The following is a 14757-nucleotide window of genomic DNA, read 5'->3' on the forward strand; positions in this document are numbered from 1 at the left end:
TGACCGCAACCAAGCGCCAAGGAGTGGGTGTCGTTCTAGCCATTTATAAAGAATATTCCATCTTTTCATATAGACATTAAAACTGATCTTGAATGCACATGAGCTTGCCTAACACTCAGTCATACTAAGATAATCCTTGGTATATGCTATCGCTCGCCTTCATCACCTGCCACCTTTATTGACAATTTACATGATGCTATTAACCTTGTTTCTTCTCGGTTTCCCTCATCACCTTCGTTTTTACCCGGTGACTTTAATTTTTCCAACCTGTTGTGGAACACACAATTACCCTGTATAACGCCCTTTTCAACTCAGGCGAAAGAATTTTGCGAACTTTGTTCCGTGTATTTCCTGTCTCAACTCGCTAACCAGCCGACCAGAATCGCTTCCACCACTGCGAGCACGCTTGACTTAGTCTTAACTAAACACACAACCACCCTGTATAACGCCCTTTTCATCTCAGGCGAAAGAATTTTGCGAACTTTGTTCCGTGTATTTCCTGTCTCAACTCGTTAACCAGCCGACCAGAGTCGCTTCCAGCACTGCGAGCACGCTCGACTTAGTCTTAACTAATCGTCCAGATCTAGCTTTCCCTATAACTTTTCTACCTAATATTAGTGATTATTCTTTAACAAGTTTTGCTATTAACCCTAGCACTCCTAAAACAACTAAGCTTAAGAAAATTATTCGTGATTATAAAAAAGCTAGTTTTGAGGCAAGTAACAATTCAGTGGGCTCATTTTTCGACAGTTTTTTTATCAAATTTGATACTCGTTCAGTCGAGAATAACTGGTGTACTTTTACAGATCAGGTATGTCTGTTGACAGAAAAATACATTCCTAATCGTGCCATCATTTCCAACACACATGCCCCTTGGTATAACTCATACATCAAGCATCTAACAAAAATAAACTGCTCTATCGCTCAGCTAAATCGTCTTCTAATCAAACACATTGGGAAACTTATAAAACTGCTAATGGTACATACTTATCTGCCCTAAAGGAAGCTAAAGATTTTTACCTAACCCACACACTACCAGACATGATAAAAACAGACACTCGCAAGTTCTGGTACGTCATTAACCACCCTTGCGATAGAACTATCCTTCTAAAAGACACAGAAGGCAACATAATCCCAAGTAACGTTTGCGCGATCACTCTTGACAATGCATTTTCCAATAATTTTTCGGTTTCAAGCAACATTCACCTACCAAACATCAGTGCATGCAACTATCTTATCATGAATCCTGTAACAGTTAAATCACCTGGCATTGCTAAACTTATTAAGAAATTACCGTTTAACTAAGCTCTGGGCTTCGACGGCATCAACAGCAAATTTTTAAAAAGCACTTGCGTCTTCAGCTCCATTATATGACCAAAACCTTTCAGCAATCCATAGACTCATCTAATCTTCCTTCGCAATGAAAAATAGGGAAGGTGGTTCCTCTGCACAAGTCCGGCAGCAATAACTCGCCCATGAATTACCGCTCGATCTCACTGACCAGCACCTGTTGCAAACTTCTGGAACACGTAATTTTCACCAACCTGGTTAACTTCCTCGTCTCCAACTCATTTTTCACCACAGCTCAACACGGTTTCCATAAAACATACTCATGCGAAACGCAACTAATATCATTTACTCATGGACTACACTGTATTTTAGATCGCGCCTCATCTGCTGACTGTGTTTTTAGATTTCAGTAAAGCATTTGACAAAGTTTCCCACCAATTCCTTCTTTTCAAACTAAGTCTTTTGAACCTCGATAGTAACATACTGAAATTGATTGAATATTTTCTTTGTAACCGCCATCAGTTTGTTACTGCTAATCATCACGACTCACTTTTAACTGAAGTTTGTTCCAGCGTGCCTCTAAGATCAATACTAGGGCCACTTCTATTCGCCATCTACATTGACACCTCATGTTCACATATTTGCTGATCATTGCATAATTTACCATGAAATAATCAGTACTGAAAATTTTAATGCTCTTCAATCAGATCTAAACCTTATAAGTGATTGGTGTAATATCTGGCGAATGCAACTAAATATGAACAAATGTAAAATTTTACGTGTTCATGGAAATTCTACCACCCTTCCGTTCTACCATATGAAAATATCCCCTTAGATCCTGCGAATTCATGTAAATGCTTAGGCGTTCATATAAATTCAAACCTAACCTGGTCTCTTCATATTGAATACATCAGTACAGCTAACAGCACGCATGGCTACTTACGTCACAAATTTTCAAACGCCCCATCATCTTTGAAATTACTACTTTATCAGTCATTAGTGCGCCTCAAACTAGAGTACCCTGCAGCAGTGTGGGACACACACAATGAAAACCTCATCTTCTCTCTAGAGCTCCTTCAAAAACATTCTGTTCACTTCATTTATTCCAATTATAAACCCACTTCCAGCATAGCTTCAATGAAAGCTAACCTGTCTTCCATCACTAGCATCACGGAGAAAAATAGCTCACTTAACTCTATTTCATAAGATATACCATCATCCATTTCTTCAAAATGACTTCATTTCACAGCCACATTACATGTCGCACCGTGCAGACCGTCGCTTCAAAGTCGGAATCCAAGCAGGAAATACCAACACCTTCAGTCATTCCTTTTTCCCTAGAACATCTCGGCAATGAAACCACCTTCCCAACGACATAGTCACCATCATTGGTAACAAACTTTTTTGCAAGGCTATAGCTAACATTGTTTCACTCGGAATTCATGACATTTGGTTTTTGCTGTCGTAAAGTTGTATAAACAGCCATTAATGTCAAGTTACCTTGTTTGTTCATATTATTATTGCAAGGCATTTCCTTACTACATTGTATGTAATGCTACTTCTAATCTATTGTTTTATTGTACTGTTGTATTACGTTCTTGTCCTGTTATTTACTACCCAAGTTTATATAATTTCCCGTTCACCACTCCCCTCTGTAATGCCCTCAGGACTTGAGGGTACAATAAAAAAAATAAATAAAAAGAGTCTCTTATGAGTAGGGTACTGTATTCATTTTCTTATCAACACCTATTTTAATGGAGGCCGACTGGCATTTCTTACAGCCATTTGTTTATTATACCGAGGTCTCCTATAAAGAGGTAATACGTTTTGCGCCTTGTGGCACACACGTGTGCGGTGAGAAGGCCGCAGTCAAGGTAAACAGCGGTCGAGCGATAGGTGGCGTTGTGCTCACGAGCGTTTTATCCCCAGAATTATCATCATCATCGTTAGAGTGGTGGCACCAGCAGTGACGCCTGGCGGCGAAGCTCTGTTATAAAAGACACTACAAGTAAAGAAGCTACCAGAACTTACCTGATACACTGGCTCTAGCAGCAAAGGTGTCGCTGGTGTTGTATTCAGAAATGGTCAATGAAATCCACATGTACCTGCTAGAGGTACTATAGACAAGGTCTGCAAAGAAGAATGGAAGAGTGGCTATTATTAGCGAGATTATAATATGTTAGTTCTTTCTGATTCAGAAGACGCGTGCTCGGCAAGAGAAGGAACTGTTCAATAAGTCTGCCTCGCGCGTTGCAGTGAGAATCACCCCACAGCCCGCTATGTGCATTAAAGTCTCCAAGGAGAACATAAGGCTCCGGAAGTTCATCAATTAAAGATTGTAAGTCATGCTTTTGTAGCTGATAGCTTGGAGGAATGTAAATAGTGCGAATTATGATCAGTTTATCAAAAAGAACAGCTCTAACAGCCACTGCCTCAAGGCGCGTTTGGAGTTGAAGTGCGCGCATGCAATCCCTTGATTCACTATAATGGCAACACCTCCGGATGATGTCATGGCATCATCATGGTCCTTTCGGAAAATAACGTATTTACGAAGAAAGTTGGTGTGTTTTGAATTGAGGTGTGCTTCTTGTACACACAGCACTTTTGGTGAGTGTTCGTGTAAAAATTCTTGGATGTCGTCAAGGTTTCTGAGAGGGCCCCTGACGTTCCTTTGTATAATTCAAGTGTTCATGGTGAGTGTGAAGTAGCGCTGTGTGTACGAAAAACGAGTGGCTGTTTAGGCGGGGAGTTCGAGTTCAAGTAACAGGGCCGTCACCAGGCCCCGTTATCTGCTTCTTTGTTTTCTTGGCACGCTCCAAGGAGCCACGCCACTCTTTTGGCACCAAGGGTACCGATGTATCCATTGTCTGCTTGAAGGCACTGGATTCGCGCACGTGCGAGCTGGTAGTTTGAATTCTGGGCCTCGCCTGATGAGGCAAGGCCTTAAGAGCTGAGGACCCTGGAGTCTCCGGTCTCTGTTTGGGAGTAGGTGGTGTAGTCTGGACTACAGCCGCCTTGGGGGCAGGTGCCACAATCGCCGGCTAGGTGTGCGTGGGCCGAAGGAGTGGCGAGGACTGGTGCAGTGGTGCCCCCTGACGCACCATATCAGTATATGTTGGGATATAGAATGGCAAGACCCTTTTCCTTACATTGTGCACAGGTCTGGCGACCACGACAGCTTTTAGAGCCATGGCCATACCTCTGGCATTAGAAGCAACGACGAAGGTTTGGTATGTATGGCCTGAGAGAGGTCTCCGTGTACCCCATTTGAATGGATTCTGGCAGTTTACTGGAAGCAAACATGAGTATTAAGTGTTGGTGTTTATTTGTTATCTCTTCTGATGATAAGTCTCTGTACATTAGTCACATTTTGGCTCTTCCACCCCTCCAAAAGTTCAGTTTTGGTCAGGTCAAGTAAGTCTGCGTCAGATACCACTCCGCGAGTTATGTTCATTGATCTGTGTGGTGTTATGGTGATCGGTATGCCACCGAAAGTTGAGAGGCCGTCTAGCTTTTTAAATTGTTCTTTGTCTTGAATTTCGAGGAGGCGGTCTCCGCTAGCCATTTTGGTTACCTTGTATCCAGCCCCGAGAGTTTCGGTAAGACACCTGGCAACTACAAAAGAAGATAATGTCTTGGCTTGCTTTCCAGTTTTCTCACAGTGAATGACGTCGAAGTGAGGAAATGTTTCTATTGGCTGGTTGAAAAAATTGATGTCACCGGTGTGTACCCGCTTCAAGCTGGTACGATCAGTAAGTAGGGGGAATGCTCTATGCATGCCGGTCTTAATTTTATTCAGCAGCGTTGGCGGCCACCCACCACGGAGCCCGACAAGAGGATGCTGCAAGATTACGGGTGCTGAAAGCTTGCACCATCCGTACACTGTCATAACCCAATGTGCCGAGACAAAGGTAGACTATTTGCATAAGGTTAATTCTTGCCGCCAGGAAAATTGGAAGTAAACAGAAGAGAAAAGTAGACAGGACAGACCAAAAGTGAGAGATAAAGACGAAGTTGTAGAGGGGAGAGATAGAAAGAGGCGACTGCTAATTTCCCCTGGGTGGATCTATCCAGGGGTGCCGTCTACGTGAAGTCAGGGCAAAAGAAGTGTGTTGCCTCTGCCTGGAGACCTTAAAGATCTGATCACCTGGTGTTGACTCAACCACCGGGATCCCCTTTTCCCCAGACACGACACAGCCACACACGGCTAGGCGCGGGAGAAGTCAAAGCCCCCCATTAGCTCGGGTCTGTGGTGTTGCTACACATCAAACCCCTGCTTGTGCAGGCACCCCAGCGGGGTTACAACAGACATTCTGGTGCTACATACTAATTTGCGGCGCTATGCCGACCTCCCTATTTGTTCTGAGAAGAAGTTCATTGACGCATGCAGCAATGACGGTTGCACGAACAATATGCAATCAAAATAGAGCAGAGCAGCATTCAGGCAGATGCCGGCGACCATCAGCGCAAGGCGAGCGAGCCGAGCCAAAAGCCCAGTACCCAAGCACTAGCAATGCTGCTTGCCAATGATGCATCTTCTTCACAATTTGCCCCCGCTAAAAAAGAGCCATCCCGGAGACCTTAGAGTCTGGAGGCAGAGGGCTATGGTATGGCTTAAGGCGGGCTACGTGGACAATGTCACGTCCACGCCGGCGCATGTCATCAGATAGGTAAACTGGCTCTAGAAAATTCACCGGGGAGGTTTGCTCCAAAACGCGGTAAGAACCCTCGTACTTTGGAGCCAGTTTTGAGGGAGGGCTAGTGGTTTGGTAAAGAACAGCCAGCCATACAAGAGATCTCGGGGAATAGCTGCAGCTTCTTGGAGAGTTGGCATTATTTTCCTTCTGGCGCTGTTTTTCTTGTGACGTGAAGGTACGCGCGAGTTCGCAGCACTCTTCCACTTGTCGGGCAGCTTCGGATGCGTCAGGACGGTATGGAAGGAGAGTGTCGATGGTGTGGGAAGGTTCGCGTCTATAGAGGAGGAAGAAAGGTGAAAATCCGGTAGTTGACTGTGTTGCGGTGTTATATGCGAATGTGATGAATGGCTGAATATGGTCTCAGTTAGCATGATCAGATGTCACATACATCGCGAGCATGTCGCCGAGAGTGCAGTTAAATCTCTCTGAGAGCCCAGTAGTCTGAGGGTGGTATTTCGTGGTCTTGCGATGAAGAACGTGGCACTCGGAAAGTAGAGCTGTGACAGACTTCTGTTAGAAAGGCTCGACCTTGGTCACTAAGTAGTTCTCAAGGTGCACCATGTCGAAGTATGAAGCGACGGAGGACAAAAGACGCTACATCCCGTGCAGTGGCACTTAAGGACGGTGGTTTCAGTGTAGCATGTTAAATGGTCCACTGCGATTATGATGCACCGATTACCATTCAATGTTATCGATAGTGGGCCATAGAGATCAATTCCGTCCTGATCAAAAGTTTTGGCAGGGCACGGAAGCGGCTGAAGCGCACCGGGTGAATGGAAAGGCGGCAATTTACGATGCTGACAGTCAGGGCAGCACATAAATTTTCGAACAAAATTATACATTCCGTGCCAGTAGAAGCGACAGCGAATGCATTAATAAGTTTTGAAAACTTCGGCATGGCCACATTGCGGATCGTCATGGAAGGAGCCACACATTTGTGAGCTCGAGCTGCAGGAGACAACCAAGAGCCACTTACGACATTCAGGGGCGTAGTTGCATCGTTGTAGCAGCCAATCACGAATGGCAAAATGAGCAGCTTGACGTCGGAGAGATCGTGACACTGCAGTGTTCGACGATTCAGAGAGACAGTCAAAAAGGGAAGCGATCCACGGGCCCTTGTGTTGTTCGCTGGCAAAGAAGTCAAGGTCGAGCGATGCAACGGCGTTGGTACCAGTGGTTCCGCAGACTGAGTCGGAAGGTAAAGGCGAACGGGACAGGGCGTCGACGTCAGAGTGCTCGTGTCCGCTGCGATAGATGATGCGAATGTCATACTTCTGGATTCGCAGTGCCCAGCGGGCTAGGCGGCCAAAAGGGTCTTTTGATGTGGTGAGCCAACAGAGTGCATGGTGATCCGGTACCGAAGAGAAGGTAGCGAAGTCGAATGCGCATAATGATTTCTTCCGCTCAGTATTCACGACAGATAATGGCATTTCACCTTATTTGGAACAGCGCAATACTGACAAAATTGACGAAATTAACATCACAGACGCTGGAATTATGCAACTATTGCTTAACTTGGACCCGAAAAAATCCACCGGCCCGGATGACATATCGAATGAATTCCTAAAAAGATATGCAGAATGGTGTAGCAAGTACCTCGGCCTAATTTTTCGCAAGTCGCTTTCAACATCTACCCTTCCGGAAGACTGGAAAATAGCAAAAATAGTACCAATTCACAAATCAGGAGACAAAAATGACGTTTCAAATTTCAGGCCTATTTCACTAACAAGCACGTCATGCAAATTACTTGAGCACATAATCCTGAAGCATCTAACTGTTTACTTGCAAAAAGTGAACTTTTTATCACCTCATCAGCACGGCTTCCGCAGCGGCCTATCAACTATTACACAGCTAGCAGAAGTAGTTCACGACCTCGCACTATCAATAAACAACCACGTGCAAACAGACATCATTCTGTTGGATTTTTTCAAGGCGTTTGATTGTGTAGGCCATACTAAATTAATTGGGAAATTGGAAAACGTGATTGGCAAAGGCGCAATATCGGCATGGGTAAAAGACTTCCTCTCGAACAGGTCCCAGTTTGTTGTCTTCGAAAACACACCATCTGAGACCGTACCTGTGACATCTGGGGTCCCGCAGGGGTGAGTCCTGGGATCGTTATTATTCTTAATTTTTATTAACGACATAACTTCCAATATCGAGTGCAACATCAAGTTATTTGCAGATGACTGCATTATTTACAGGAAAATTAATAGCTATACGGACCACCTAATGCTAACCACGTCGCTTAGTAAAATAACGAAATGGTGTTCTGACTGGCAAATGACAATAAACATTAAAAAATCCGTTACCATGACTATTTCAACAAAAAAACAGCCTTCTATGTTTACATACTTCATTAATGACATACCCTTAAGTAAGGTTTCGCAACACAAATATTTAGGAATTACGCTCACTTCCGATCTTAGATGGGATTCACACATCACAAATATTACCGCCGCCGCGTTGCGCAAACTGTTCTACCTAAAACGGTGCCTAAAGACGTCCCCCACTCCTACCAAGCTGTTAGCTTATAGAACGTTCGTAAGACCGCTTCTGGAATATGCAAGCACGATATGGTTTCCGCACTCGACTACCCTCATGAAAAAGATTGAAAGTGTCCAACGAAAGGCTATAAGGTTCATCTACAATAAATATAAACGGACTGACTCTCCCACTAACCTCTTGGCTGATTCAGGAATAAAAAGTTTGTCAGTTAGAGCGAGGCACGCTCGCCTAAAATTCTTGTTCCAGCTAATTCATAACAGTTACAAGATTGATACGCATAAATACATATCTTTTTCTCAGACCCGCCCTACACGTCACAAACACGACCGCACCATAACCGAATATTCCTGCAGTAACGACACGTTTATGTACTCTTTCTTTCCCATGGCAATACGCGAGTGGAATAAACTCGACCCCGTGATAACAAGCACTGACTCGTTATCTAAGTTCGTCGAAATGCTAGATTATTCAGTGTAGAAATAACACTTATTGTTGCGCTAACCGAACAGCACACGTGTAGCATTTCCAGCTTACAAATCTGTTAATTTCTTGTGTATTTCGTTGCTGCAGCCTTGTATTGGAACTATTCTTACCTTTTTGATGGACTTGTTTCTTTGGTTTATTTCTTCTTCTTGTTACTACAGCTTGTAATATAGGCGTGTTTATGCGTAAAGTTGTGCAATTATTCTGTCTTTGTGTGCATATGTTCTTTTTTGTTCTTCCTCATGAATCAAGCCTGCAGATTCACATGTTTCTTGTACACACATTTGTATGCCCTCCTGCTATGCTCTCGGATGAGAGTGGCAGTATTGTAAATAAATAAATAAATAAATAAATAAACAAATAAATAAAATGCATTAATTTGAGGGTAATATTTTTATTTGAAGGAGCTGTGTGACACTTTTTCAAGTAGCGATGAAATGGATTCAGTAAAAAAGCTTATTGCCTCCTGAATTCACCACCACAAAAATTTTTAGGATTCGTCCAAGACGCGTGAAGTTGCAAAGAGTTGTCGACGCTGCAAGAGAATTCTCATGCCTCGTCCTGATGAATGCGCTTGATGCTTAGCAGGGAGGGATGGCATGGGGAAAGAAAATGCATCACACATGCTTTCTGAGCTTGTAGAGTCATTTGTCGAGAGATGAGACAATGTTATAGCTTTCAGAGTTTAATGTGAATTGCACGCCATGTGCTGCACTATGATATTTGGCTTGCGTGTCCTTGGTAGCCTCACCTGCCGATCGGCAGCAATTTCTGACAATGCTCAAAAAGTGTTGCAGGGCCACTTTAAATTTGAAGGAGAGCTTCGTGGCAGAGCGGGTTTCTCCTGTATAGGTGCTTTCATGGTTCAGCACCCCTACACTGTAGTGAAACCACCTTTACAGGTGGTACATTTAGACTAATATGCGCCTATTCATTCCTTGCGAAATACATCGAAATTTTCAATAAGTTATACTCAAATCAAAGTGAATTCGAATACCCTACTATTCGTTCGAATGATATGTTCAAATGTGGCGGGTGCATTGCATAAATCAAATAGCATCACTTTGAGCTGGTAAAGGCCGCCGGAAGTAATAAACGCCACCTTCTCACGGTCCATGTCATCAACGGCAATTTGCCAGTACCTGAAGCGAAGGTTGGTGGAAGAAAAATATTTTGTGCCATGAAGGCAATCCAGGGCATCCTCTATGCATCCTTTTTTGTGAGTCTGTGTAAATGCCGACAATCGACACAAATTCTCCAGCTGTTTTTCTTTTTAACAAGTACAACAGGGGACCCCTATAGACTGCAGGAAGGCTCAATGATATTCCGAGAAAACATTTTGTTGACTTCCTGTTGGATGATGCACCGCTCAGTATGAGAAACGCGGTAGGGTCGCTGATAGATGGGACACCCACCACCTGTGTCAGTCCAATGCTTAACAACGGACATCTGGCCAAGGGGCGGTAGCCAAGGTCGAAGATGACGCAAAAGGATGCAAGAAGGGAACGCAGGTCCTTAGTTTGTTCAGTTGGTAAGTAAGGTGCAATCATCTTGGTTAACACACTTTGGTCTGATGGAGGTGTAGGCGAAGTTTTCTTTGCACACGGGATGCTGTCATAACGGACGAGTGCAAATATGGCACTCTGCCGACGGCATTTCAGTGAGAGAATTACCACGAGGAATGACTTGTGTACATAGGCCGAAATTCACTAGTGGTAGGCAGGATGCGTTGTCTGTAGGCTTGTGTGAATAGTTGATTGATATGTGGGGTTTAACGTCCCAAAACCACCATTTGATTATGAGAGACGCCGCAGTGGAGGGCTCCGGAAATTTCGACCACCTGGGGTTCTTTAACGTGCACCCAAATCTGAGCACACGGGGCTTGTGTGAACAGTGAATTTTAGGTTTGAAGAGAATAGTTATTTTGGTCAAATAATTCCGAAGCGAATTCGAGTGGTATGTATCACACACAAAAAAATTGGTATATTCATGATGACATAACTAGAGTGCACAATATTTTTTTTAATTGAAATGGGGGCTCTATGCAAATGTCATTTTTTGTTAGTTTTTTCGTTAAAAGAAAGCCTAAACAACCTTGAGTAGTAGTGGGATTTTAGTTTCGCTAGGATGCTTGTGATAACCTGTAAAATATGCAACATTTTAAAATTTATTATACTTTGAGCATATAAGCTGTCATAACAAGCTTTTAAGCATAATAAAATGGTGACCTGATTTGAAGGTAACATGTTCATTTAAAGGGGCCCTGCATCACTTCTTCAAGTAGCCATGGAGCCACTAAAGAAGCTTATTGCCTCACGAATTTCCCACCACAGTCTTCATAATCAGTCCAGTATGAGCGGAGTTCCAAAAATTTGTTGCACACTGCCATTGCATTCTCTCTTCTTGTCGCAACAAAAGCTATGCAGGGAGGGATGGCACAGGGAAAGGAAAAACGTCACGTGTGCCTTGTGACCTTGAGCACCTTTTCTCTCTTATTTTTTCTTCGAATATGCGGCCGCTCAGTGCAATCATACACATACCTGTTGACGAGCAGCGGCCTCCCGCAGCAGCCCCAGCAACAACCGAGCGCCAATGGCTGCGACAAGTTATGTTTGACCTTGCAGTGTCATTTGCAGAGAGAAAAGAGATTTTTAGCTGACTTTGAGAATTCATTGTGAATTCAAGGCCGCGTACTGTCTTATAACATTTGTCTCACATGTTCTCCCTAGTCTCGACTACCAATCGGCAGCGTTTTCTGACCATGCTCAACAACAGCCCTTATAAATTTGATTTGATTTGTGGGATTTAACGTCCCAAAACCACCATATGATTATGAGAGATGCCGTAGCGGAGGGCTCCGGAAATTTTGACCACCTGGGGTTCTTTAACGTGCACCCAAATCTGAGCACAGGGACCTACAACATTTCCGCCTCCATCGGAAATGCAGCCGCCGCAGCCGGGATTCGATCCCACGACCTGCGGGTCAGAAGTCGAGTACCTTAGCTACTAGACCACCTCGGCGGGGCTGCCCTTATAAATTTGAAGGGGGGGGGGGGGGGGCTTCGCAGCAGAACGAATTTATCCAAAGTAGGCGTTTTTACAGTTTAGCACTCCTGCACTGGAGTGAAACCACCTATGCAGGCAGTTACATGTGGGCTAATATACACCTATTTGTTAATTGCAAATACTTCAAAATTTCTATTCATTTAAACTCAAATCAAAGCGAATTCTCTGCTACTCGTTCAAATATTTGAATGCTTCGAATATTCGCACAAGCTTATTTGTCCATTATAGCAATGATAGTGTAAAGAAACAATTTTGTGCGAAAGCAGGACGTCAACATTGGGGGATACAATATAAATATTGTCTGCAACAGGTGGGACAGGGGAGATGCCATTGTAAGCAACTGTTCGTTGAGGGCGACGCAGCTGTTTGATGGAACAGAGTCGTTTTAGAGGGCAACTGGGAGAATCAACAAGATTAGGTAGAGCGAGTTGCACTTTTCTGGCAGAACACTCTATCAAGGCAGAATGTTCCGACAAAAAGTCATGGCCCAAAATTATGTCGTGAAGGCAATGTTTTACAACATAAAACAGAACTCATTGATGATGTCCGGCGACGCCAATGCGAGCTGAGCACACGCCAATCATGGCGGCTGTTCCACCATTGGTAATTCAATTGATTGATATGTGGGGTTTAACGTCCCAAAACCACCATATGATTATGAGAGACGCCGTAGTGGAGGGCTCCGGAAATTTCGACCACCTGGGGTTCTTTAACGTGCACCACCATTGGTAATTCAAACCACAGGAGTTGGGCCAGGAGTAAGGACTTTCTTCAGACGTATTCTAAGATCAGTGTTCATAATAGACACGTGTGCGCCAGTGCCAACGAGGGCCATAGTTGGTACACCATCCACGTCAACATTGATAAGGTTCCAATGTGCGGGTAGGGTCAGAAGAGGATTTTGGCATCGGGTCGGTATTGCAGCATCCCCTTCAAGAGCTGCTCCTGTCATTTTTCTGGAGGTGAGTGCCGGAAGGAGCTTGGGGAAGGGGATTGACAAAACAAGGGCGAGCAGGAGAAACGACGATGTGGCGAAGGAGAGCAGCTGGATTGAGGGTGAGGGTGAGGCCACGAAGCAGAGTTGGAGCAAGCACGGCAGTGGCGCGAAATGTAGGCTATACGACCACAACTGAAGCATATCGGCCTGTTGTCTGATGTGCACCATTCCACCTGGTTGCGATAACGTGGGGTAGTAGAAAAACGTCAGTCGGGCGGAAGAGTGATGAGTGGATTTGGTGGGGCGTAGTCTGGACGATGAATGGAGCAGATGTTGTTCAAGTCAGCCCTGGCCTCATAACAATCTAGATGATGGAAATGGTGGCATGATAGCTGTCGGAGTTGGAGGAGGATGACGTGAATGGTGCCGCGACTTCGATTGTCCGGCAGACAATACGAACTACATCACCGGGACTTCAGTTGAAGGCAGGCGAGGGTTTTCGCATGTGGATGTTGCAGCCGTGTTTGAAAGGCAGGCAAACTGGCGGAGATAACGGCGGCTCTTGGCTTCTTCAAAGCGCCAGCATTCATAAATGATGTCCTGCACCGTAGATGAATTCTTGAACACAAGAAGGTGAAAGGCATCCATCATCTGCTAAGCCCATAATAACATGGCCAACCTTATCGGCTTTGGACATTTGCGAGACTTTTCGGAACAAAGCGAGCACGTCCTGAATGTAAGTGAGATAGGATTCGGTGCACGCCTGAAGCCGACATGAGAGCTCGGATTGGGCCCTGCACTGACTTCCCACAGGTCTGTCAAATAACTTTCGGAGCTTTTTTTGCTCTCATAACCACCAGCTGGTTAGCTCTTCCTCATGTGTTTCGTACCAGACCTTTGTGGTGCCTCTAAGATAAAAAATCACGTTGGCTGCATGAGCGTTGGGTCCCATCGCATACGTACACCCACTCGCTTGTATAATTTCAGCCAAGCTTCTAAATCAACGCCATCATATGGATATCCACGTGTCACAAACGAATCCAATTTTCGGATCATTCGTGGGCTCCATCTTCCAGGGAAGGGCGCTTTTGTGTTGGGAGGACGACATCCGGCGACTAACAACCCAGCGTGGTGCCGGCTTGTCTTCCCTGCACCTGTACCGAAAGGGGCACGGATGGTCTAAAAAAAAAAAAGGAAATTACCTCCCGATGAGACAGGAGCATGCGTACGCCCCTGAAAAAGTTTGGACTGCAAGGGAATAGGCAGTTGACGTAGAGCCAGCAAGAAGTGCGGTCGTCGGTGTCGCGAGTCTCGCGTAGGCGGCGAGCATGGAGTGACCCGTGCAACGTATTGAGACGGCTGCAATTCCGGGCACCCTCGTCGTCTACCAAGCCGGCGAGATCTTCAGCGACACCCCGTCAACTACCCTACATGCACCATGAGCTGGCCAGGTCCGTATGGAAGTTTTTATTGTGACTTTTTTTAAATCGTTAATTTATTATAACCAGCCTTTTTTTTAAATATTTGTAGTGTGCGCTGCGTCGCACGTCGAAGCTCAGAAGCGCGAGCCTGAGTTTTTTTTTTTCTTTCTCTCGTAAATTTTCCTTGTCTCTCCTGTAGTCCATCTTGTTTTATTAATGTTCCACATATATGTCTTTAGTCTGTATCTTTTGTAGTGTTTTTTTAGCATATTTTGTTATATAGCTGTTCTTTCCATCGCGCGTATCAGTTTCTTCCTTTGTTATTTTTGTTAACCCCTACCTTTGCCCTTGTTTT

The 14757-nt window shown here is 44.6% G+C and overlaps 1 protein-coding gene across 1 annotated transcript in view; it reads right to left on the reverse strand.

The window, feature by feature from the left end:
• Window positions 1-14757, reverse strand: part of LOC119187713 (cubilin) — a 174414-nt gene that overhangs the window by 97894 nt on the left and 61763 nt on the right. The window contains exon 9 of the mRNA XM_075878533.1: window positions 3322-3420. Within this exon, the coding sequence (XP_075734648.1) occupies window positions 3322-3420 (99 nt within the window). The remainder of the gene's footprint in view (window positions 1-3321; window positions 3421-14757) is intronic.

This window comes from Rhipicephalus microplus, chromosome X, assembly GCF_043290135.1.
Source record: "Rhipicephalus microplus isolate Deutch F79 chromosome X, USDA_Rmic, whole genome shotgun sequence".
Lineage (NCBI taxonomy): Eukaryota > Metazoa > Arthropoda > Arachnida > Ixodida > Ixodidae > Rhipicephalus > Rhipicephalus microplus.